General features: G+C 38.1%; 1 protein-coding gene across 5 annotated transcripts in view; it reads left to right on the top strand.

Annotated features, from left to right (window-relative positions):
* The window catches only part of FKTN (fukutin), a 63,777-nt gene that overhangs the window by 21,518 nt on the left and 16,153 nt on the right, over nt 1–26,106 (top strand). For 2 of the 5 annotated variants that reach the window (XM_066367509.1, XM_066367511.1), the window contains exons 5-9: nt 6,106–6,383; nt 7,039–7,171; nt 11,601–11,730; nt 13,173–13,306; nt 15,166–15,293. In XM_066367509.1, coding sequence (XP_066223606.1) covers nt 6,106–6,383; nt 7,039–7,171; nt 11,601–11,730; nt 13,173–13,306; nt 15,166–15,293 — 803 coding nt within the window. Of the gene's footprint in view, nt 1–6,105; nt 6,384–7,038; nt 7,172–11,600; nt 11,731–13,172; nt 13,307–15,137; nt 15,294–26,106 lie in introns of all 5 variants that reach the window. The other 3 variants (XR_010749190.1, XM_066367510.1, XM_066367512.1) reach the window with 3 other exon arrangements.

Below are 26,106 nucleotides of genomic sequence, written 5' to 3'. Positions count from 1 at the left end.
GGAAGGTGATACTATCCATCTTTTGAAGTACAAATTTTCTTGGAAGCTCTGGTAAACTACTGATAGCTCCCTGTCCGGAACTCGATATTCAGATGTCTCCTTGTTGTGAAGGAGGCTAAAAAGACAGGGTTTAGCCTTTCCCTCAGTGTAGGCAGGCCGGTAGAAAGGGTTTGGTGATGGATTTTCAGTATCTGCCACATTAGTGGAATTCTTAATCTATTGTACCATTCTTTCCACTTTGTAAATTCACAGGACTCATTTGATACTAGAGTGGGGTGCTTCCTAGGTGTAGCCAGAAATTCAAACTTACATTTAAAGGCATGCAGCAGTCAAAATAAAAAACTCTCGCTAAAACACACCAAAACTTTGCTTACTTTATTTTGAATACCTCTAACTTCCCAACTTTACTGTTTTTTCATTCTGAGGAATTATTTAAGTAAGACTACAAAAATTAGCATCAGATTCAATGAACTCAGCCACCCATGATAGCATGTGCACTGGCTTTGCAGTAGAATCTGTTCCAGATGTGTGACCCCAGGGCACAGGTGTGGTCCTGGAAAGCAGGGTGTGACCCCAGGGCGCAGGTGTGGTCCTGGAAAGCGGGGTGCACTGCGCGGTTCCCGACTGTCCCCAACTCCTCCCCAGTGCAAGAGAAGGAGCTTCGACCTATTTCCTGCTTATAGTTCTTGTTTTGTCTTTCCTCTCAACTTTATAGTTTGAAAATGCAATATTTAAAGTTATAGAAAACTTAGGGCATGGTATTTTCAATGGAATTTTTATTTTTTGATCAAAATTATACTAGAGCTAAGTTTTAAACGTCAGATAGTAATGCAAAGCTCTCAATGAAAAAGAGCAGTATCTGCCTCTTTTCTCCCCACGCCTTAGTCCCACGCCTAGAACCAGCCACTTCAACTCTGCTGCTTTATTTTCTCCTTTATGAATGAAATGTTTATGCTTCTATTTTTACTGTTTCTTATCTAGATTTCAAATTATGAGAATTGAGCTTTTACATGTTTTATCACACACATACACCACACACACTCTGTCTTTTCTCCATCACCATCCTGAAATGACCATATCACATTTGCTAGTTAAATCAGTAGTCAGTGTTATGCAAATATAATCACACAGATGCTACCTAGTTTATTCTGATTATATTTCTTTTCTTATATAACATTTTTTCTCCTTTGGAGTTTGCAAGTTTTTATATGTCACTAATCCATGTGTGAACTCTGCAACAAAAATATTAAACTCAGTACTCTCAATAGGATCTATCATATCAGGTGATCTCTCAGTTCTGTTTTTCCCTCCTTGGTGACATGCCTCCCAGAGCCCCTGGTCTTTCTGTGCTAATATAGACCGTCTGCTGTGCCCATGCTGTTTTCTAACTCCACTTCACATTTTATGGATTCCCTTCTGAGAAAGCATGAATGGAGGTTGAATCAAAAATGTTATTTGTTACTTGCACATTTACTTTCTAATTTGACTTATATAGCAGTTAGCTTCTGCTGTGTAACAAATCCCTCCAAAGTGTAGTGGCTCAAACAACATCCAGTTATGTAGCTCATGGTTCTGTGGCTTGGCAGTTCAGGCAGGAGTCAGCTGGGCAGTTCTGGTCTCAGCTGAGGCGCACTCACGCAGCTGCCGTCAGCCAGGCAGCGGTGCTTCCGGCTGTCGGTGCGGCGGGGGAGGTGCCCGGCCCCTGTCTTCCATCCTCCAGGCCAGTCTGAGAACGCAGAAGCATGCAAGGTCTCTTGACGTTGTTAAAATACTGTATTAAGATTTCTTATCCACCGACACGAAATATATGTCCTTTGATTTCAGGTGTCCTTAGATGTTCTTTAATAAAATACTCTAATTTTTCTTAAGATTTTGCACATCTTTTGTAAGATTTGTTTCTAAGCTACCTTATAGTCTATGTGTGTATGGGGTGATTAATATAGATATTTTTTTCTTTTACAATTCATTATTATAGGGGGATGAGACTCTGTTGACTTTTGTATTTTGCTCTTTTCCCCAGCAACAGTAATGATCTCTGAACACTAGATAAATTCCAAAAGTTTCTCCCTCATCCTCTTTTCTCCTTTTCTGCCTTTTTCTTTTTCTCTCTTTGAATATAGATTATTGTATTCTCTGCACACACACACAAACACAACCAATTTGGTCTATTTCTTTCCAACTCTTACACCTAATTTCTTCTCTTGTTTTATTGACTTAGTTAGGTAGGACCCCCAGGTTAGTATTGAAAAAAAGTGTTGTTTCTTTCTGAACTTTTTACTACTTGGATGTTGAACTTCCAGAATTGATCCTATCATTCTATTCCCTTTGCTCTATTATTTTTATTTTTTCTAACTGTTCCACTTTTAAACAAAATCTTTAACAATGTCATTGATTTTTTTGTGTGTTTTTGCTTGAAATTTCTATTTTTTATTTTCTAAGAGCTTTATACTCTGATTATTTCTCATAATAGCATTCATATTTTATGGGTGCAGGGTTGTTCTTACTCTGCAGATTTTAAAGTTTATTTTTTAAGTTATTTTGCTCTCTGCTGAATTTTATTTTTGCAAATCCCTTCTTTCTGGGTGTTTATTTCTTGACAGATCATTTGTTTCTCTCTCCTTTATTTTCTTCTTTTCCCAAGTGAGTAGAGGGCAGATAGGCTCCCACATGCACCCTGACCAGGATCCACCTGGCAATCCCCTTGTTGTGCTGATGCTCTGCCCATCTGGGGCCATGCTCGCAACCAAGCTATTTTTAGTACCGGAGGTGGAGGCTCCATAGAGCCATCCTCAGCACCTGGTGCCCGAACCAATGGAGCCATGGCTGTGGCAGGGGAAGAGAGAGAGGGGGAGAAGGGTAGAGGAAGGGTGGAGAAGCAGATGGGCACTTCTCCTGTGTGCCCAGGACGGGATTTGAACCCAGGACTTCCACACGCCGGGCTGATGCTCTACCACTGAGCCAACCTGCCACAGCCTCATTTGCTTTTCATGATACAGGTTTTCAACACTGTTTGTTGATCTTTGCCTTTCATATTTAAGAATGAGACGCTGAAATCCAGCTGGAAGTTTTTTGTGATGGTCAGGCCTTATTAACTGGTGGACTTCACCATAGAGTGTGAAAGGCATGCCACCCTTTTCTCTGGAAAAACTCCTAAATGTCAGTATTTGTAGGTCATTGCTATTGGATTGCTTGATTTTCTCATAAGAAAGCCTACAAGGTTTATAAGCCTTTTTTACAAAGAGTATTTTATAATGTTCTTTTATTTCCCCAAAATGAAGAACATAGAAATTATAGTCTATCTTTGTACATAATCGCCTGAATCAATATAATGTCATAACTAGAATATAAAGTAGAAATAAAGGAAATGTGTATTTCAGGGTGTAAGTGTTCAGGCATGACCACACTGGAAAACATAATGAAGTAATTCCAGTGCTTGCACTTATCAGTAGGATCATATTATTGAATGATGCTTTGTTACTAATGTGGTTTTTCCAAAACAATGAATGTTTCTAAAGACAAAAAAGTGAAGTTATTTCTCCTTTAACATGGCTTTGGTTTCTTGGGAAATGGAAGCTCAGATAATTGTGAATAAGTTTTCTATTACATGATCTTCTGTTAGAACATTTGAAATTATGCCGTACACAAGACAGATTTTCATCTCTTGGATTGTAGGATGTCTATTGTTCCTGGCCTAGTCCTCTGAATGTCAGCTTTGGTCTCCTCATTCATTATGATAACCAAAAATATCCCAAGAAATTTTTTAAAAGTCTCTCGGATACAGTACCACTTACCTTGAGAATCTGTACTTTAGAAAAAAGGGAATATGTTACAGTTGGCAAAATCAGTTATGACCAGTGAGTGGAAGAAGCTGAAGGTCAATAAGACCCAGGATAAGCACAGAGGTTCATGTTTATTCTTTTATCCATATGACATCATAAGGGAGCCCTTGTCCAGCCCTCCCTAAAGTTTCTCCCAGGTGGAACATATTAGATCACAAGTGCTAATTCCTATAGACTTTGTATTAATACCATTACTGTAAAGTGCATGAACCACTGCCAAGGCAGCTGGGGGCTGATTCGTGCTGTACAGCCTTGACTGAGGCCTTCACTCTGATCAGAGCAACTACTGTGTTCTTGATCTTCTCTCGCTCACGGTTACAGAAGACAAGTCATTCCGTAGTTCTCCCTGTTTTGTCAGTCTCCCTCTCCTCCCACAGCCCGAGGAGTGATTCCACTTCAAGATCCAACTGGCCTTTTAAATTTTTCCTGAATTTGCCAACTTATAATGTCTTTCTTTCATCCTATGGTAGATCGTTCCCTGAACTGACCACTGTCATCCTCATTCAGTACTTTCTAGCCCTGAGGTATATACCAAGAAAGAAAAGCAAAAAGAGGAATCCTACAGTTGGTAATTCTAATATAAGGAAAATCAAGGTGAAATTTTGCTAGTGAGGGTAAGTTACACTAGACGCTGTTAAGAACAACCCTAAAATCTCATTGACTTAGCACAGAAAGGAATATTTATTTGTCTTGACACAAAATCCAGTGTGAATATTCTCGGTCAGGAAAATTCCTGGGCAGTTTTCTTCTAAGCAGTTACTTAGGGGGAGACCAGCTGTTCCATTTGTGTGACTTTTTTACCTTGAAGTTCTTTATTTTCCTACATGCAGTTGGGAAAGGGGAGCGTGGAACATTGTATGGGATGTTGTAAAGCCAGGCCCGGAAGTGGTGTATGATACTTCCAACACTATTTAGCTCTACATCTAGAAAGAAGACAGTTGTTGCAGCACTAGTTAGCATTCTTCTAGAATTATCACATTCTCTCATTTAGCAACATAAACAACAATAGATATTTATTGAGCACCTGCTGGGTACTAGCCACTGTCTTGATTTCTGTGGTTGAGAAACTTATAGTCTGTTAATGGCTTTTAAACAATTTAAAAAAGTATAGTCAGTACTGTGATAGGAGTTTGTGTGTGTTACAAGAGCATAGATGAGAGGATACATCTAATCTGGATGACAACATTCAAAGTGGTAAGTGATGTGAATAAGTACTCTTGAAAATGTCTATGAATGTGGTTTTGAGACAAACTTCCAGACACACTCCATCATTTAATAACTTTAATGTCTGGTATTACCCCTTAGATCATTTTTCCTTAACTGTAGAGTAGGCAAAATGTCTTCCTTGCTTCAGTTGAGATAATGACTATAAATGAGCTTTGTATATATTATATGCACATAGACTAGCAAGGTAGTGTTATTGAGTGGAGCGAACCTTAGATTTTGCTGGATAATATATAAATGCTGGTATTATTAATTTTGTTTCTTTAGTCCTCTGTGAGTCTGTTTCTTTACCTATAATATCTGTGCTGCTTACTTTATAAGGTAGATGTCATTAAGTAAATGCATTAATGTTTATAGAATAATATTATATTTTCTGAATTTTATAAATTCCTATCAGCTTTAAGGTGTTCTTCGTAATACTGTTTAATCATCTATAGCACTGATTGTTGAGATTAGGACTAAAAGTCTACTATCTCTATTGATCTTGGTGTATGAGATTTATATTATAACTCGTAATATTGGAAAATGCACTGCGTTATGTAGTATGTCTGAGTCTGTTTCCTAATGATGTGCGTTATGATGGGCTTCTGTTACATTAGCAGTTTAAAGTGCTGGAATATAAACTATAGGACAAAAGCACTTTTTCCAAGCATGTTTGAAGATAAAAATTATTAGGTTATTAGGAATTAAATTGAGAAAGTTATTAGGAATTAAATTGAGAATTACACGTTTAAGTGCTACCCTTATATCTATTAACATTTATTTTATAGATACTAATCAGAGAACACGAAAATGAGCATTATCGTTCCAGGGGAGACATCCCTATTTACTTCCAGAAAGAGAGGCTTTGAACATGTCTTCCAAGCTACTTCGTTCTCCCTTTGCTACTTTCCTTTGCTCCCACCACCTAGTTTTAAATCTCCAGGCAAAGAACAGGCAACACAAAAACACATATGGCTTAATTCAATGTCAGAATCATTTTAGTTTTGCCAACTGGTATTTGATTTTAAATATTAACACTCGATGTTTCTCTCGTTTTTAGGAAGGCTGGTTTCGGATAGCTGAAAATATGGGATTTCAGTGCCTGAAGGTCGAGAGCAAAGACCCCCGGCTAGACGGGATAGACTCCCTCTCTGGAACTGAAATCCCCCTGCACTACATTTGCAAATTGGCCACTCATGCCATCCACGTGGTGGTCTTTCACGAGAGAAGTGGCAACTACCTCTGGCATGGCCATCTGCGACTCAGGGGACACATTGACAAGAAGTTTGTTCCTTTTCGAAAGTTACAGTTTGGTCGTTATCCTGGTGCTTTTGACAGGTAAGTGCAGGGTGTGAGGGAGGAATGTGAAATCTATACTGTCCAGTCGTGAATTCTTACTCCTTTTTTTTATATTAGTAATTAAATCAAATATGCAATTCAGATAACTCAGTTTTGACATAGAAATATTCAATAGGAAGAAACTTATACACAAATGCACCGGGAAATATATTTAAGTTTATTTATAGCAACATTGTTCATAATGCCCCCAATCAAAACATATACAATGGGTGATATTGTAGAGCAATCAGTTAATGTTCTGTACAGCAACAGAGCTGAATCCTCCAGTGTAGGGTGGCAGAAGCAAGCATAAAAGAATGCAAACCTTTGATTATGTTTATAAAAAGTTTAAACACATGATAAAGTATGTTCATGGATGTATGCTTACAAAGTGGAAGTGATCAAAAGGTACAGACTTGCAGTTGTGAGAGAAATTAGTTCTGGAGATGTAATCTAGAGCCAGGTGACTATAGATAGCACTATTGTATATTTGAAAGTTGCTAAGAGAGTAGATCTTGAAAATTGGTATCTGAGGTAATTGAAGAAAATACGCTTGATTGTTTAACTATTCTGCTTATGTTGTATATTTTTGAAGAGGCTGGCAGTACTCACTCGGGGTTAAGTTCTTATAATAAATCTTAACTTTTGTTTTCAGGCCAGAATTACAACAAATTATTGTCGATGGACTAGAAGTTCTCATTCCCAAAGATCCAGTGCACTTTCTAGAGGAAATACCACACTCTAGGTTTATCGAGTGTAGGTATAAAGAGGCTCGAGCATTCTTTCAGGTGAGAGACAGCCGAATATTATACTTTTGAAATTAAAGGAAGTATAATTGTTTTTAATATAGTATTTCTGGGGGGAATGAAGGGACCGCAGAAAACATTTTTTGATTCATCTATTTTCTTCTAGATTGTTTTCTTTTGATTTCTTGATAAGTAGATTAAACATTAACCTTGAGAACTATTTGATATTGTTTGGTATTTTCGGAGACCTGGTTTTACGTGGACGGACTGAAAGGTTTAACATTGGCCTCTGCTTTAGTTAGGGGAGCCCTTAAACTGGTGCAGTCCGGTGTTGGAGCACTCACTCCAACAAGTATGACGCCCCTGCAGGAGATGAACCGTGTGAAAAGTCTTAGAAGATATTTCATGGCAAAGACAGTTTTTCTCAGAGGGTTGGCACTGAGTATGAGATTTTTCGTTTTTAGGAAGGTTTTTGGAGATAAATGCTACACAAAGACCAAGTGCTTTTGAACTTTACTTTATTCTGCTGCTGTAGCTTTCATTCAGTAGACATTTATTGAAACATTTACTGAAAGCCTCTTTCCCAGGAACTCGGCTGGCCCTGGGGATATAAAGATTTCAAAGGTCATGAAACTCTAAGAGATGACATGAAACAAAATTACTGGGAAAACAGTGAAATTTACAGCAGGGTTCTGGTACCCTAATTCTTTCACCTGCCCTTTATTTCATGGGATTCCCTTCTAAGAAAGCTGTGCACACAAGGAAAGGAGCAAAATGGGAGAACGTACGAGCTCTGTCATCACTGGTCAAGTGCCCAGCACCAACAAATGTAAGGTTTTACTCATAGGCTCTGCTGACCCCCAGGACCTAGGCCTAATGGCCCAAGTGAGCCTTCCCAAACCTGATCCCTTTGATCTGTAATTATGGAGGTGTGAAACATACCCAGTCGGCCCCATGGGTGCAAAGCTGGGAAGCTGCATGTGTAAATAGGCCTGCTCTGGCAGGCAAGTGCTGCCCATCATACCCCCACTACATAGTAGCCAGAAGCAGAAGAGATGCCCTCTGGTGCTTGAACTTGACATTCATTCTTTCCGCCTTAGGGGGTTTTGTTCTGGTTGCCACCTCTGCCATAGTAATTATCACAGTGAAGGTCTGCCTTGTGCCCCTACTAGATTATGTGAACTTTTTTTTTAATGGATTGATTTTAGAGAGACTGATAGAGAAAGGGAGAGAGGGAAGCATTCATTTTTTGTTCCACTTAGTTGTACATTCATCGATCAGTTCCCGTATGTACCCTGACCTAGGAGATTATGTGAACTTCTTAATGGCAGACATCTTATTTTACTCACCTCTGAAGCCATACTGAAGTACCTAGCATGGCACCTGGCACAAAGAAAAGACCCTATAATCATAAAAAGCTCATTCAAATCTAATGACTTTTTTAGGGATGTTTATTAGAGCTACTCCCATTACCTAGCAAGCATTTGCCCAGGCTTATTTGTTGATCTTTGTGGGAAGGAAGGCAGTGTAAAATGTAAAATGTTTCAAATTATTTAGAAATCATGAGGATAGTGTTGTATTTAATTCACTATTTTCATTCTGTTGAGATTTCGGGGGCAATCAGCATTCGAGTAAAGAATATAGATGACCGATGTTCACAGGAATTTTCCGTTTATCATAGGCTTATAGTTTTTCTGTTTAAAGTACCATCGCACAGCAAGGCCGTAATGCTGCCATAACTTCATGGCAGGTGGAACTGTGTTCTCATTCATCACTGTGTTGTCTGTGTCCTTCACTGCAGCTAGACAGACTGGTGACCCCTCATTTGCTTTTTTCTCTTCTGCTGAGGTATTGGTATTGCTATATAGAGTGCCTGATTGGGTTGATAACTTAAAAACTGTTTTAGCCTCTTAAATGTTTTTTTTCTTCATCATTTCTTAAGTTAAAGCCATAATTAAAATACCTGGAGGACCCTGTTTCAAATTAAAGGTAACATACATAACTTTGAGCACTTGATGGCGCCAAACTGTCTTACATACAAACTGGTGTAGAGCAGTGAACTAATGTTAAAATTTCCTAAAGCAGCCTCCAAACTTTTTTTGAGATAATTTATTTTGAAACATTCTCATACTTTTAGAAAAATTTCAAATACAATACAAGTAATTTTTTTCCCTGACTCATTTGGGTCCAAGTTGTAGACCATACAGCCCGTAACTTTTAGTATTTCCTAAAAGCAAGAATATTCTCTATAGGTCTCAATACAGAGATCAGGAAATTAACACATAGATTATTACCAGTTAACCCTCATTCAAGTTTTTCTAATTGTCTCAATACTGATCTTTATAACAAAAGGATTCAGTTTAGCATCATATGTTGTATTTACCGTATTTTATTAAATATTTTAGCACACCATTTGGTTCAGAATATTTTTTTTCTTATTTTCTTTGTTAAAACACTAAGTGTGTCTTATGGTCAGGTGTGTCTTATGGAGTGCAAAATACAGTAATTTTCTTGTCTCTTTATTTAGTCTCCTTCAGTCTGGAACAATTTCACAGTCCTTTCTTGATTTTCACGACTTAGATACTTTTGAGGATTATAGGCCATATATTTTGTAAATTGGCCCTCGTTTGGGGTTGGTCTTGCTTTTCCTCACGTTAGATTCAGGTTATACAGCTTTACCAGGAATTACACAGGTGTGACGCAGTGTTTTTCTTGTTGCATCCTGCTAGGTGCTGCATGATTTTGATCTGTCTCATTACTGCTGACATTCACTGTGATCACTTGATTAAAGTGCTGTCTGCTAGCTTCACCCCTGTGAAATTTCCATTTTTTACCTTTGTCATTAATATTTGGCATGAAGGGCTTTATGTAAATATTGTCAGTATCATCATCAAACTTTTACTTTATTCATTTGTTTATATCAATATGAACTCATGGTTTTCTATTCTTTCAATTATTTTCATTAATTATTTTGATCTTATAATTGTTCTACATTTGGTCATTGGGAATCCCTTCACAGTGGCTTCTGTGTCTTTTTGACATTTCTCCATTGTTTTTTGAATACTTTCTTGCTTTTTGGCACAAGGTGTTCTAGGTTCACCTTGTGAATTTCCCTGCCACAACCTGGAATCAGCCATTTCTCTGAGTCCTGGTTCCTTTAGAACCAAGATCTGGATGCCAGTTGTGCTCATTGCAATTTGGGTTTCATTGCACACAGGTCCTCCCGCTGACAGGAGGAGAGAGAGAGAGAGAGAGAGAGAGAGAGAGCACGCTTATTTCTGTATCGGCCTGTTTATCTGTGTCCATGAATTCACACTGATCTCTCCAGTCTAATTAATTTATTTCCATTAAACAGCATAGGACTCATTTCTATATTTGTGACTCCCTTCTCAAGCAGTGAGAAACCTGACTCCTCTTATCCTTAATATATTTACTGATGTGTTGAATCTCCCATTGTTTCTGTTGCCCCCTCTCCTGTGTGGATGCTGCCCTCACCCTGCTGGGGCTCTGACTCCCTCCTGGACGGCACCTCCATGCAGACACCCTCACCACTCGCTTAGGCTCCGAGAATGACGCCCGGCCACCATTGGGCACTTGCTTGCTCAGCCTCACCCAGTGGCTCTAGTTTTAAATAGTTCAGGAAAAGGGACAGGTGGGAGAAAGAAGAGAAGTGCCCACTCCTGACTTAACTTTGTTTAGTTTTAATTATTTTCTCAACCTGCCAAGAAGTTTTAGAACTAAGGTAATACACATTTTTCTGAACTTCATTTTGCTGATTATCAAAAATCTGAATGAGCTCCGGTCTGTTGAGTCCCAGTGAAAAACAACCAGGGACTATGGAAATCGCTGGACACCTGGCCTCAGACTACATTTTGCTTTGGATGTGCTGGTAGCGCTCAGGACTAGCCTCTTCCCCTGCTCGCCCAGCCCGCTCAGGACTAGCCTCTTCCCCTGCTCATGCCCAGCCCGCTCAGGACTCGCCTCTTCCCTGCTCACTCAGCCTGCTCATGCCCAGCCCGCTCAGGACTAGCCTCTTCCCCTGCTCACCCAGCCCGCTCAGGACTAGCCTCTTCCCCTGCTCGCCCAGCCCGCTCAGGACTCGCCTCTTCCCCTGCTCACCCAGCCCGCTCAGGACTCACCTCTTCCCCTGCTCACTCAGCCTGCTCAGGACTAGCTTCTTCCCCTGCTCGCCCAGCCTGCTGAACTTTGTGCTGTGGGAGGAGGGAGTTGATAAAGATGTGAGTCTCATCGTGGTTGTATCCCTTCCTCTTTTGCTTGTGTCTCCTAGAGTCTACTCCTGCAGACTTATTTTATAAAACAAATGTGTAACTAACAGGGAACTCGGAAACTTCATTTGTGTAAAAGAAAAATATTTGGGGGGGCTAATTTTCAAATTTAATTTAGGTGTCACAGAAATGATTCTAGCAATTTAGAACTGGCCAGAATGGCTGACCCTTTATTATATCTGCAGCAGTACCTCGATGACAACACCGTGGAAGCGGTGGCCTTTCGGAGGAGCGCAAAGGAGTTGCTGCAGCTCGCGGCCAGAACCCTGAAGACGCTGGGAGTGCGCTTCTGGCTGAGCAGCGGCACTTGTCTCGGTACAAGTCTTGCCTGACTTGTCTCTGTGTCATTTTTCCCCTTTGGCTTTCGGGATGACTGCTTGAGATGACAAAATATGAGTGATAGTTGAAGTGTCATATGTATAGGTAGAATAAACGTAGTACATGGAGCAAGAATTTATCAATTTTTTTAAAGGAATTAATTTCAGAAACATAAAAGTGAATTAGGAAGGCCATATTTATGTTTATTAAAAATTATAATTCATGTGTGCAAAATTGACATAAGAACATGTAAACTATATTTGATTCTCAGGTAATCCTTAGATTAGCATTTTATTACTTCCATCCCAAAGATTACTGTTACATAAAAAAACAATTGTTAATTTCTTTACTTAGACATGAAGCGAACAATGTGCTTGCACCAAAAGTTTCTCCTGAGCGAAGATGATGATTGATAATTCTCATCTCTCTCTGTTCCTGTCTGTCTGTCCCTATCTATCCCTCTCTCTGACTCTCTCTCTGTCTCTGTAAAAAAAAATAAAAATAAAATAAAATAAAATAAATAAAATAAAATAAAATGAGAGAGTTAGATTATATCGTAGTTAAGAACCTTCTATTGTTAATAGTTTATGATTCTTTTCCAGATGTGGATTGTAGATTTTTCTTAAACTTTAGGTGAAACCCCTCCTACCCCATCCTAGGCTTCTAAAGATCCAGGTTAAAATAAAATGAAAGTGTAGAATTCCAAGCAGTATTGCTCAATATCAATACCTCTAAAGCTAATTATAGACATTAATTTACCTTTTTAATAATTTGGATGGAAGGTTAAGAAGGATAACAGGGGAGGCCAAGGAGCCCTTAGCAATATTAAGAGATAAATATTTCTTTTTGAATAGTACTATAGCAATTGATAGAGAAGTAGTTATAGGGTAAATACCTAGAAATATCTTTTGACAGTATGTTGAAAATTGAGGTCGATACTGCCTTCTTTTTTCTATGATACATCAGACATGAGCTGTTCAGAGTTGGTAAGGTCTATAAATTACTGCTCAGGGAAGGGATATTGTTTAAGCAAAAAATTAAATTACATATTTTTAACATATCTATAAGGCAGCCTTTATTATTAGAGGATTATGATTAAACAGTCGCAAAATTAATTTAATTTTTTAAATGGGTGGCCCAGTTAACATTATTAAAGCTAATAGTTTATTCAGAAATTAAAATACATTATAAAAGTTTTTTAGGATGCTTAGTGCTCAGACCAAGTAGAAGGAAGGAAGGAAGGAAAGAAAAGTTTCTTTAATAGATGGTCCTACAACCATAGCTTTTAGTTTGGGATTTAATTTAAAAAATTTTAGTGAAGCAGTCTAAGTCTTATCCTGTGAAATAAAGCCCACTGTTACAAAGATCATTTATTATAATAATGACTAATTCTTTCCAAACTTAAGTTTTTAAAAAGGTTTTCTTTTTCTTTTTTTTAGGATGGTATCGGCAGTGCAGTATTATTCCTTATAGTAAAGATGTTGACCTAGGAATTTTTATTCAAGATTATAAATCTAATATTATTTCAGCATTTCAGGATGCAGGACTTCCACTCAAACACAAATTTGGGAAGGTCAGTAATAAAGATCTGCTTGACTTCTTAAGTAACATGTCTCAAAGTAAAGTTTGTATTACACAACTCAGAAATGGTTAAGAACGTTGCATGCATCATTTTATCACTTGGTATTGGCCAGGATGAGTTCAGCAGAAACTTATTACCACTTGTAACCTCTGCACTATTTAAGAAAACTAGAAAATCTGACTTTCTATTAACAGTGGTAAGGAAGACCTTGGGCTCTTGCAGATGAATGTATTCCAATTATATTAGGCAACAATATATATTTATAATACATAATTAATACAGCATATACAATTAAAATACTAAGTAAGAATCCCACCTACCCTATCTGAAGTTATATTGTTTCTCATGAGTCATTTAGTTTTATGTTCACTTAGGCATTGTATCATTATCAACATGAAACATTTCATTGATTGCTAAGGGTTAGAAATACAGACTCATTTCAAACAGTACTTTAATTTCCTGTTGATTTCTTCTGTCCTAGGTCATAGTAATTTTCTCAGAGGTCAGCTGGGAATAGGTCATTGTGGCTTGGATGAAATCTCCTTTTAGATAATTTGATTCTTATACCCTAAAACTATGATCCCTTGCAATCTCCTTACTATTAATTTATTTGTTCCCAGGGTGGTATTGTGCTGAAAATCAAATGGAAGTATGTTTAGCACTGGAAATTACTTTCCTCATCATGACAATTCTAGCTTATTAAAGAATTTAATTAAATATTTTCCTGAGGTCACAGTCAAAGCATTAGACCTCTAGTCATTCAGCAAACATTTACTCAACAGCCACACTGTACCTGGCACTGGGCTTGCATCTGGGACATGAAGATGAAAAAGTCATGGTTTTTGAGGAATTCACTGTCTAATTAGAAGGAAAAAATGCATAAATAATTATGTGGTTGATGCTGTTTCAGACAGATGCACCAAGTCCAATGGGAACATAATTATTTGTAGGATAAGCTTCTTTAGGAAAATACTCAGAATTCTTTGTACCTTTAACTTTTTTTCATGTACATATTGTAATGGTCCATGGCATGCATATGGGTTTCTATAATATAACATTTACTTAAGTACTTATTTATTCATTGCAATAAAAAACTTCTTTCCTGATAGCTGTACTTGATTATTAAAGGAAGTGATTTTCTTTGGTTCTTTTCTCTCTTTAGTCAGAAAGGGGCTTGGGAACAGGATGTTCTGCAGAGTGATGATTTAACAACTGTTAAGTCATTGCCATGAGTTGTCACCAGTTGTAAGAAGCAACATTATTTTATATGCATTTAAGAAAGAAATCAAATGATAGCACCTGACCAGTGGTGGCACAGTGGATAGAGCATCAACTTGGAACACTGAAGGTCCAGGTTTGAAACCCCAAAGTTGCCAGTTTGAGCATGAGCTCATCTGGCTTGAGTGCAAGGTCACTGGCTTGAGCATGGGATCATCGACATGATCCCATAGTCACTGGCTTGAGTACAGCTGTTGCTGGCTTGAAGCCCAAGGTCACTGGCTTCAGCCCAAGATCTCTGGCTTGAGCAAGGGGTCACTGGCTTGGCTGGAACTCACCGTCAAGGCACATATGAGAAAGCAATCAATGAACAACTAAGGTGCCACAACTATGAGTTGATGCGTCTCATCTTTCTCCCTTCCTGTCTCTCAAAAAAAAAAAAAAAAAGAGAGAGAGAAGAGAAATCAAATGATGGCGTGCTACTGATGCATCCCAATTTCAGAGGTGCTCTAATTTGAAAAAACATGTATCTTAAATCAATATTCTGTATAAAAATGTGACCTTCTTAAAGAAAAAACAAACAAATGTATTTCCTTTTTTTCAGTCTGTGAAGGTTTTCATCTTTCCTCCAGGTAGAAGACAGCTTGGAACTATCTTTCCAGGGAAAAAATGATGTAAAACTTGACATTTTTTTCTTCTATGAAGAGACTGACCATATGTGGAATGGAGGCACTCAGGCCAAAACAGGAAAAAAATTTAAGTATGAGTCAGATAAGTACTTTTAAAGGGGCAATGGAGATAACTTCAGAGGTTGTGGGGGAGACTGTCAAGGCTCCACTACTAACTGATGCTTTCTCAGCTTACCCTTAGAGCCCAGTCATGTTTGCGAAGGCAGGACCACCTGTCAGGACAGTCCACAGAAGGAAGTGTCTCTGGGTTTGTTAGTCCAAAGAGTTATTATGCTTAGAAGCCCTTGAGACATCAGAAATACAAAAACAAGAAATGTAAAAATCGAGCCCAGAGCCTGAGCCAAAACACTGATTGGCTGTTAGCGCTGTAGGAGCTTGATAATTGGGTGGGAATGGGTAATGGTCAATAAAGAGGCAGTCATGGTGAAATGAAGCTCAGGTGAGGAGGTTGGGATCCAGTGCGGCTGGGGCCATGAGAGTCGGGCAAGCTCTGCTGTGGGCCTTGAACACAGATAGAGGGCGAACCCTTGAAGGAGCCTCGTTGGGCTTAACGGCTACTCTGTTTTATTAAATGTAAGATGATATACGTTGTAAGATGCACCATAATTTTATGTGCTCCTCACAAAGGAAAAACTGCCACTTAAAATTTTAACAAGACTCACAGATGGAAAAATTGGGGGTGGTGTCTCAGAAGTGAAGGAATAAATACAGTATGTTAGATTGGCCTTTCATGGTTTTTTTTTTTTTCTTTTAATGCTGCCCTAGTAAAACTCCTTAATGAGAAAAGACAAAAATTACATGAGAGTAACTGTGCTCTCCTTTATGATGCAGTTGGCCTAGCCTCAGTCCTGAGAGAGAGAATGAATGGGAATGACAACCCAAAGAGGAGGGGCTTTGGAGTCCGGCCAACGTGGGGAGTATCAGCTACACCTCACTACTGTGTGACCTTAGCTTTTCCGAACATTAATGTCTTCAGCTGTTAAATTTGGGTAATGCTACTGTGTGTCAGGCACTATTATGAACATTTTGCGTGTGTTAATGCATCTAATCCTCATAACAACCTTAAGAGGTAGATAGTCAATGAAGCACTGAGAATTTAAGTAGTTTGTTCAAGATCACATAGCAAATAAGTGAAGGAGTCAGACAGCAGGCTCTAGAATTCATCCTGTGAACCACCACTCCCCAGTGCCTCCTCTCCACTATACTGGACAATCTGAGGCACTGAGCATAGCACTTAGTGCTTATTAAGTGGTAGTTATCGGTGTTGTTGTGTAATAGTATTAATACTGTGGCTACTAATGTGATTAATATCATTACTGTCATTATTAGGGTAGTTATATAAAGTTGGTGAAGTACTGACATAAATTTACCTCACCAACAAGCTGAGTTGAGGGCTTCTATCATTGAAAACATTGAGCCTTTGGGCATGGGAGGAATGTTCTCTGACACGAAAGAGGAATCCCGCACCCAGCCTGGTATCTCCTGTATCACTGGCATATCCCAATGGAATCGCTGAATCTTTATTTGAAGGTGGGGAGTTTTCATGTAACCGTAAACTTGTTCTGGAGGTTTGAGAGTAATCCAAACCTTTTTCTCAAAAGTATAAAGCATGCCCAGTTGACATTGACCCCGGATCATATTCTTGAAACTTTTTATTTATTATAAAATTATTTTGCTTTTTGACAACAAGAATATTCATGCTGGGTAACTTCTAATTACAAGTTAATGAATATATAATGGACCCTCTCATTGTGAGTAGGTGAATATGAATGGTAAATAGGGTGTAAGTCAGGGGTCTCAAACTCAACTCAGCATGTGGGCCGCAGAGCAAGATCACAGCCATTCCGCGGGCCGCACTCGGTCTACAAAAGGCAACTGTTATGCAACACTTTTCTCACTGCAGTTGAAAACAAAAAAAAAATCAGTACAACAAGCACAATCGTACATGCAGTTTACTCAGTGTCACAAAACGACCAGAAACTGTAGTTCACATCACAACTGCTGTTAACTAAGCTAATATCTAGCTAGAATGCTAGAGAAATGAAAAATACAAGTAGGCCCCTAGGCTTACTTAATTTTATCCAAAATATTTTGAACTTTGTGGATTAGTCTGTGGGCCACACAATATTGTTCGGCGGGCCGCGAGTTTGAGACCCCTGGTGTAAGTGTTTTTGACATTAAGTCAGTTTTTTTATTAAAAATATGATAAAGATGCCTGACCAGGCAGTGGCACACTGGATAGAGCATCAGACTGTGACGCAGAGGACCGAGGTTCGAAACCCCGAGGTCACTGGCTTGAGTGTGGACTCATCCGGCTTGAGCATAGGCTCATCAGCTTGAGCGCAGGGTCGCTGGCTTGAGTGTGGGATCACTGACATGACCTCATGGTTGCTGGCTTGAGCAAGGGGTCACTCGCTCTGCTGTAGCCCCCCAGTCAAGGCACATATGAGAAAGCAATCAATGAACAACTAAGGTACCGCAACGAAAAATTGATGCTTCTTGTCTCTCTCTCTTCCTGTCTGTCTATCCCTATATGTCCCTCTCTCTGTCTCTCACACACAAAAATATGATAAAGATGCCAAATTTCATGTATAATTTAGGGGCTTTAAAAAAAAACATGCTATGAGCACAGGCTCATCTGGCTTGAATGTGGGCTCATTAGCTTGAGCACAGGGTCACCAGCTTGAGTGTGGGGTCATAGACATGACCCCATGGTACTGGCTTGAGTTCAAGGTCGCTGGCTTGAGCAGAGGTCCCTGGCTCGCCTGGAGCCCCCGGATCAAGTCACATATGAGAAAGCAATCAATGAACAACAAAGGTGCCACAACAAAGAATTGATGCTTCTCTGTCCTTTCCTGTCTGTCTGTCCCTGTCTGTCCCTCTTTCTCACAAATAAATAAATAAGTACAAATATAAATAAATTTAAAATATAAAAGCAGCTATGAGAAAGTTTAGCATAGAAATTAAAGGTATGGAGCCAGTCTGCTTGCTTTTGAATTTGATTTCTGTACTTGACCAGATTTATTACCTTAGGAAAATTATCTAACTTCTCTCTACCTAAGTTTCCTCAAGTGTGAAATGGGAATAATAATAGAAATTGCTGCATAGAGTGGTTTTAAAGATTGAGTTAGCACACAAAAATGGTTTTGAAGAGCTTTAAACATTTCCCGAGTGCTGAGTAATTATTAGCTGCTATTAATACTCCTCATAGTAGTAGCAGTGAAGAAAACTATTCTTAGTCTTATGAGAAACTTAGAGATTTGGAACCTATATATAGATATTTATCTTAGTTGTGAATTGCCACAGCTATTCTTAGAGAACTCTTATGAGAATGTTACCCTTTTCTAAGAAAGATCATTTTTAGAGCCAATATCATAATCTTGTTATTCTTAATTTTTTTTTCTAGGGTTTGAATTTCTTCTCACTGACAATGATCTGAAACCCACAAACCTCAAAAGAACTGTTCATTTCTAACCACTCCATTTCTGGATAGAAAGCACTTGCTTCATTCTGCTTTCGCTGCTCTTTATGGTGGCAGTGTTTGGGAAGTGTGAAGTGTTCTGATTATTTAACAAGAGAAATGAGCAGTGATAGAACTGTCTGGACAGATGGTGTGAGTCCCAGATTTCCCATCATGTTACTGTGACCTTAAAAGGCAGAGAAAAGAACGGGATGGCTGTGTAGAGTAGTTTTTCTGGAAGATTCCCCCAGCCATATGCCATTTTCATTCTTTTCAGCACTATTCGCTTTAAGGAGCTGTAGTATTTTCTAGAGGGGGGAAAAAACCCCCATGAGAGCTAGTCAGGAGGTCTTTATCTTTATAATGTTCTACTTTTTATTCATGCATGATTAATTCTGAGAAAAGCTTAACAATGTCATAAACTGCTTACCATTTTTAAAAAGGTTAGAGAGGAACTCAGGAAGGAATAAAAAAGATTTCTCTTTCAAAACTTTGCTCTCTGCCTTCAGAATGATGTTTTTGATCCTAAGATTTAATAATGATTATATTAAGAGCATCAATAAAGATATAGCTACCATGGCATCTGCTAGATATAAGGTACTGTAATAGGTACTTTATAATATCAAGTAATTTTCACATTATCCTTTTTAATGGGTTACATGTTCTCTCTCCAAGTAAGATATGAGGAAACTGAAGCTCAGAGAAGTGAAGTAGCTGGCTCAAGGTCATCTTGCCCTCCAGACCTGTTGGACTCTTCAGCCTAACTGCTTCCTTCTAAGATAGGCTAAATCAGTGAATGCATGTAATGACTTCGCAGCGATATGTGGCTAGTAAGTACTGTATAGGTATTGGCTAGTATTTATTATTACTATTACTACCACTGTGCTGCTCTGGCACAAAGCGTAACACCTTCAACATAGTGGCAACTTGGGTTAGTTATTCTCTGGTCACGCATTTTCTTCCCAGGTCTCATATTCATTCCATCCTTTATTTGTTTTTAAATTCTTCTATTGATTTCAGAGAGAAGAAAGGGGGAGGGGAAAAAAAGAGAGAGAGAGAGAGAGAAGCAGCAACTCCTTGTTCCATTTAGTTGTGTACTCACAGATTGCTTCTCATATGTGCCTGACCAAGGCTCGAACCTGTTACCTTGGTGGTTCAGGACGATGCTTTATCCACGGAGCCATCCATTCAGGGCCTCAATCCTTAGTTTTTAGTCCATTACTCCTTTACCTGAATATATACTTTTACCTAAAAATCTAAATTCTACTCTTAACTATTGTCTGGATTTTTTATATTTACCAGTATTTTTCTTCTCCAGAGTCCCAATACCAGTAACAAAGAGTAATGAAATAATTATGCCTCTAGGATGTGAAGATTTTATTCCACAACTTCACAGTTCCTACAGATTCCATATTTCTTTAGATAATGTCTTTCCTTCCCATCTAAATCAACGGGTGTAAGTAAACACCAGAAGTTGGAGAGGTAATATTAGTGGTAATAATAGAAATGAACTTTTATCGAGTATTTACTGTGTGCTAGGTACTGTGCCAAGCTTTCATGCGCATCATCTCATTTAACCCTCACAGCAAGTTTATAAGGGAGATTTTATCCCTATCACCTTCCTTTATGGGTGAGGAAATGAAGGCGGAGCTAAGGCTCAGGCCTCGAGCCATATCACTTCAGAGCCCATAAATTTTGTTTGTTTGTTTGTTTTAATTGATTTAAATTTATTATGTTTACATAGATTCAAGTGTCTCACTGAATACATCCCCCCCACCCCTGTGTTCCCCTCAACATCCCCCTTGTCCCCCTCCCCCAATGCCCTCCCCCCTTCCCTCCAGGATTTGCTTTTCTGCTCTCTATAACACTGTGTTATGTGTATATAATTTCACCAATCACTTTCCCTTCTCTGATCCCATCCTCTCATCCCCTTTCCCTCTGGTCCCTTTGATTCCACCTCTGCCTCTATTCCATTGTTCATTGGATTCCTCATATGAGTGAGGTCACGTGATATTTTCCTTTCTCTGCCTGGCTTATTTCACTTAGCATAATATTTTCTAGGTCTGTCCATGTTGTCGCAAAAGGTAAGATTTCCTTATTGTTCATGGCCCCGTAGTATTCCATTGTGTATATGTACCACAGCTTTTTAATCCACTTGTCCACTGACGGACACTTGCAGAGTCCATATTCTTATCCTTATGTAGTGTTAGTGTCACCACAGTCTGTATCATGTTGTTAATGAGCAGCTCCTCGAGAAAAATTAATTCTGTTTAATGTTGTTTCATTGTAACAATGATGAGATGCTATAGGAATGTAACACTTGTTTGTATCAATTAGCCTGTGGTAAAACTGGTTTCATTATGTGCCATTTCCATGAAGTCACAGGACCAGTCAACGACAGTAAGTGAGCACTTCTGTCCATTGGCATTCTCAAGGTAATACCGCCACCTCTGTGTTCTCTAATTGACTATCTACTGCCCCCTGGCCTAGTAGGGGGTTCCTTATACCTTCTTACAGTTGCAGTTTCTGCTTATTGTATGCATCTTCAGAAATTTTGGACTTTTTTCCTCTGTGGGTCTAGACTCCTATCCAGGTGTGGCTTTAATATAATTTGACATTTAATTTCTGTAAAATGTATTTGTTAACTGCTATGTGTTAAGGATTCTGATGTGAATGTGATTTAGTTTCTTTTCCGAAGGCTCTCATAATCTAGACCAGGGGTCAGGAACCTATGGCTTGCGAGCCAGATGTGGCTCTTTTGATGGCTGCATCTGGCTCGCAGACAAATCTTTTTTTTTTTTTTTTTTTTTAAATAAATTTTTATTAATGGTAATGGGATGACATTAATAAATCAGGGTACATATATTCAAAGAAAACATGTCTAGGTTACCTTGTCATTAAATTATGTTGCATACCCCTCACCCAAAGTCAGATTGTCCTTCGCCACCCTCTATCTAGTTCTCTGTGCCCCTCCCCCTCCCCCTAACTCTCCCCCTGTCCTCCTTCCCCCCACCCCTGGTAACCACCACACACTTGTCCATGTCTCTTAGTCTCATTTTTATGTTCCACCAATGTATGGAATCATGTAGTTCTTGTTTTTTTCTGATTTACTTATTTCACTCCTTATAATGTTATCAAGATCCCACCATTTTGCTGTAAATGATCTGATGTCATCATTTCTTATGGCTGAGTAGTATTCCATAGTGTATATGTGCCACATCTTCTTTATCCAGTCTTCTATTGAAGGGCTTTTTGGTTGTTTCCATGTCTTGGCCACTGTGAACAGTGCTGCAATGAACATGGGGCTACATGTGTCTTCACGTATCAATGTTTCTGAGGTTTTGGGGTATATACCCAGTAGAGGGATTGTTGGGTCATAAGGTAGTTCTATTTTCAGTTTTTTGAGGAACCACCATACTTTCCTCCATAATGGTTGTACTACTTTACAGTCCCACCAACAGTGAATGAGGGTTCCTTTTTCTCCACAGCCTCTCCAACATTTGCTATTACCCGTCTTGTTGATAATAGCTAATCTAACAGGGGTGAGGTGGTATCTCATTGTAGTTTTGATTTGCATTTCCCTAATAACTAATGAAGCTGAGCATCTTTTCATATATCTGTTGGCCATTTGTATCTCTTCCTGGGAGAAGTGTCTATTCATGTCTTCTTCCCATTTTTTTATTGGATTGTTTGTTTGTTTGTTGTTGAGTTTTATGAGTTCTTTGTAAATTTTGGAAATTAGGCCCTTATCTGAGCTGTTGTTTGAAAATATCATTTCCCATTTAGTTGGCTGTCTATTTTTATATCAGTTTCTCTTGCTGAGCAAAAACTTTTTATTCTGATGTAGTCCCATTCATTTATCTTTGCCTTCACTTCTCTTGCCATTGGAGTCAAGTTCATAAAATGTTCTTTAAAACCCAGGTCCATGATTTTAGTACCTATGTCTTCTTCTATGTATTTTATTGTTTCAGGTCTTATATTTAGGTCTTTGATCCATTTTGAATTAATTTTAGTACACGGGGACAGGCTGTAGTCGAGTTTCATTCTTTTGCATGTGGCTTTCCAGTTTTCCCAACACCATTTGATGAAGAGGCTTTCTTTTCTCCACTGTGTGTTGTTGGCCCCTTTATCAAAGATTATTTGACCATATATATGTGGTTTTATTTCTGGGCTTTCTATTCTGTTCCATTGGTCTGAGTGTCTATTTTTCTGCCAATACCATGCTGTTTTGATTATCGTGGCCCTATAATATAGTTTAAAGTCAGGTATTGTAATGCCCCCAGCTTCATTCTTTTTCCTTAGGATTGTTTTGGCTATTCGGGGTTTTTTATAATTCCATATAAATCTGATGATTTTTTGTTCCATTTCTTTAAAAAATCTCATAGGGATTTTGATGGGAATTGCATTAAATTTGTATATTGCTTTGGGTAATATGGCCATTTTGATTATATTTATTCTTCCTATCCAAGAACAAGGAATATTTTTCCATCTCATTGTATCTTTTTCGATTTCCCTTAACAATGCTTTGTAATTTTCATTATATAGGTCCTTTACATTCTTTGTTATGTTTATTCCTAGGTATTTTATTTTTTTTGTTGCAATCGTGAAGGGGATTATTTTTTTGAGTTCGTTTTCTAATATTTCATTGTTGGCATATAGAAAGGCTATGGACTTTTGTATGTTAATTTTGTATCCTGCGACCTTACTGTATTGGTTTATTGTTTCTAATAATCTTTTTGTGGAGTCCTTCGGGTTTTCGATGTATAGGATCATATCATCAGCAAAAAGTGATACCTTTACTTCTTCTTTTCCGATATGGATGCCTTTTATTTCTTTGTCTTGTCTGATTGCTCTGGCCAGAACTTCTAGCACCACGTTAAATAAGAGTGGAGAGAGTGGACAACCCTGTCTTGTTCCTGATTTAAGGTAGAAAGTCCTCAGTTTTATGCCGTTTAAAATGATGTTGGCTGATGGTTTATCATATATGGCCTTTATCATGTTGAGATATTTTCCTTCTATACCCATTTTGTTGAGAGTCTTAAACATAAAATTGTGTTGTATTTTATCAAAAGCCTTTTCTGCATCTATTGATAAGATCATGTGGTTTTTGTTCTTTGTTTTGTTGATATGGTGTATTACGTTAACCGTTTTGCGTATGTTGAACCATCCTTGAGATTCTGGGATGAATCCCACTTGATCATGATGTATTATTTTTTAAATATGTTGTTGTATTCGGTTTGCCAGTATTTTGTTTAGAATTTTAGCATCTGTATTCATTAGAGATATTGGTCTGTAGTTTTCTTTCTTTGTGCCATCCTTGCCAGGTTTTGGTATGAGGGTTATGTTGGCCTCATAAAATGTGTTTGGAAGTATTGCTTCTTCTTCAATTTTTTGGAAGACTTTGAGTAGAATAGGAACCAAGTCTTCTTTGAATGTTTGATAGAATTCACTAGTATAACCGTCTGGGCCTGGACTTTTATTTTTGGGGAGGTTTTTAATAGTTTTTTCTATTTCCTCCCTGCTGATTGGTCTGTTTAGGCTTTCTGCTTCTTCATGACTCAGTCTAGGAAGGTTGTATTGTTCTAGGAATTTATCCATTTCTTCTAGATTGTTGTATTTGGTGGCATATAATTTTTCATAGTATTCTACAATAATTCTTTGTATATCTATGATGTCTGTGGTGATCTCTCCTCTTTCATTTTGGAATTTATTTATTTGAGTCCTGTGCCTTTTTTCCTTGGTGAATCTTGCCAAGGTTTTGTCAATTTTGTTGATCTTTTCAAAGAACCAGCTCCTTGTTTTATTGATTTTTTCTATAGTTTTTCTGTTCTCTATTTCATTTATTTCTGCTCTGATTTTTATTATCTCCTTTCTTCGGCTGGTTTTGGGTTGTCTTTGTTCTTCTTTTTCTAGTTCTTTAAGGTGTGAAGTTAAGTGGTTTACTTCGGCTCTCTCTTGTTTGTTCATATAGGCCTGAAGTGATATGAACTTTCCTCTTATTACTGCTTTTGCTGCATCCCATAGATTCTGATATGTCGTATTTTCATTTTCATTTGTCTGTATGTATCTTTTGATCTCTGCGCTTATTTCTTCTTTGACCCATTCATTTTTTAGAAGTATGTTGTTTAGTTTCCACATTTTTGTGGGTTTTTCCCCCTCTTTTTTGCAGTTGAATTCTAGTTTCAAGGCTTTATGATCAGAAAATATGCTTGGTACAATTTCAATTTTTCTAAATTTGCTGATATTGTCTTTGTGGCCCAACATATGGTCAATTCTTGAGAATGTTCCATGTACACTAGAGAAAAATGTATACTCTGTCGCTTTGGGATGAAGTGTCCTGTAGATGTCTATCATATCCAGGTGTTCTAGTATTTCGTTTAAGGCCACTATATCTTTGTTGATTCTCTGTTTGGATGACCGATCTAGAGCCGTCAGCGGAGTATTGAGATCTCCAAGTATGATTGTATTTTTGTTAGTTTTTGTTTTAAGGTCAGTAAGTAGCTGTCTTATATATTTTGGTGCTCCTTGGTTTGGTGCATATATATTAAGGATTGTTATGTCTTCTTGATTCAGTGTTCCCTTAATCATTATGAAGTGACCATTTTTGTCTCTGAGTACTTTTTCTGTCTTGTAGTCAGCATTATCAGATATGAGTATTGCTACACCTGCTTTTTTTTGGGTGTTGTTTTCTTGGAGTATTGTTTTCCAGCCTTTCACTTTGAATTTGTTTTTATCCTTGTTGCTTAGATGTGTTTCTTGTAGGCAGCATATAGTTGGATTTTCTTTTTTAATCCATTCTGCTACTCTGTGTCTTTTTATTGGTAAGTTTAATCCATTTACATTTAGTGTAATTATTGACACTTGTGGGTTCCCTACTGCCATTTTATAAATTGCTTTCTGTTAGTTTTGTATCTAGTTTGATTCTTCTCTTTTGTTTTTCTATCATTTGTTTCTGTTTGTTTATGTTCCATACTTCTTTCCTCTGTTGCTACCTTTTTTAAATCATGTGTTTTTGTGGTGGTTTTTTCTAGGGTGGTTACCATTAAGTAATGAAAAGGGTACCTACCGTATTCATTGTAGTACCCTATCTTATAAGTATTTCTGCACTTCATCGTCCTTTGCTACTGTTAATCTCCATACTCTCCCCCCTTTTTTTTTCCTTTGTTGTCACAGTTTAAGTTTGGTTTTATTGTGTTCTTGGTGGAGCTGTTACTTGTGGTGTTGTTTTCTTTTGTTCTTTGAATCTGGTTGGAAAACCCCCTTTAGTATTTCCTGGAGTGGGGGCTTTCTCGTGATAAATTCTCTCATCTTTTCTGTATTTGTGAATGTTTTTATATCTCCTTCATACTTGAAGGATAGCTTTGATGGGTATAGTATTCTTGGCTGAAAGTTCCTCTCTTTCAGGGCTTTAAATATTGGGGTCC

The sequence above is a fragment of the Saccopteryx leptura genome, chromosome 2 (genome assembly GCF_036850995.1).
Source record: "Saccopteryx leptura isolate mSacLep1 chromosome 2, mSacLep1_pri_phased_curated, whole genome shotgun sequence".
Lineage (NCBI taxonomy): Eukaryota > Metazoa > Chordata > Mammalia > Chiroptera > Emballonuridae > Saccopteryx > Saccopteryx leptura.
Note: the sequence above shows the minus strand (reverse complement) of the source record. Positions and strands in the feature narration are given on the sequence as shown.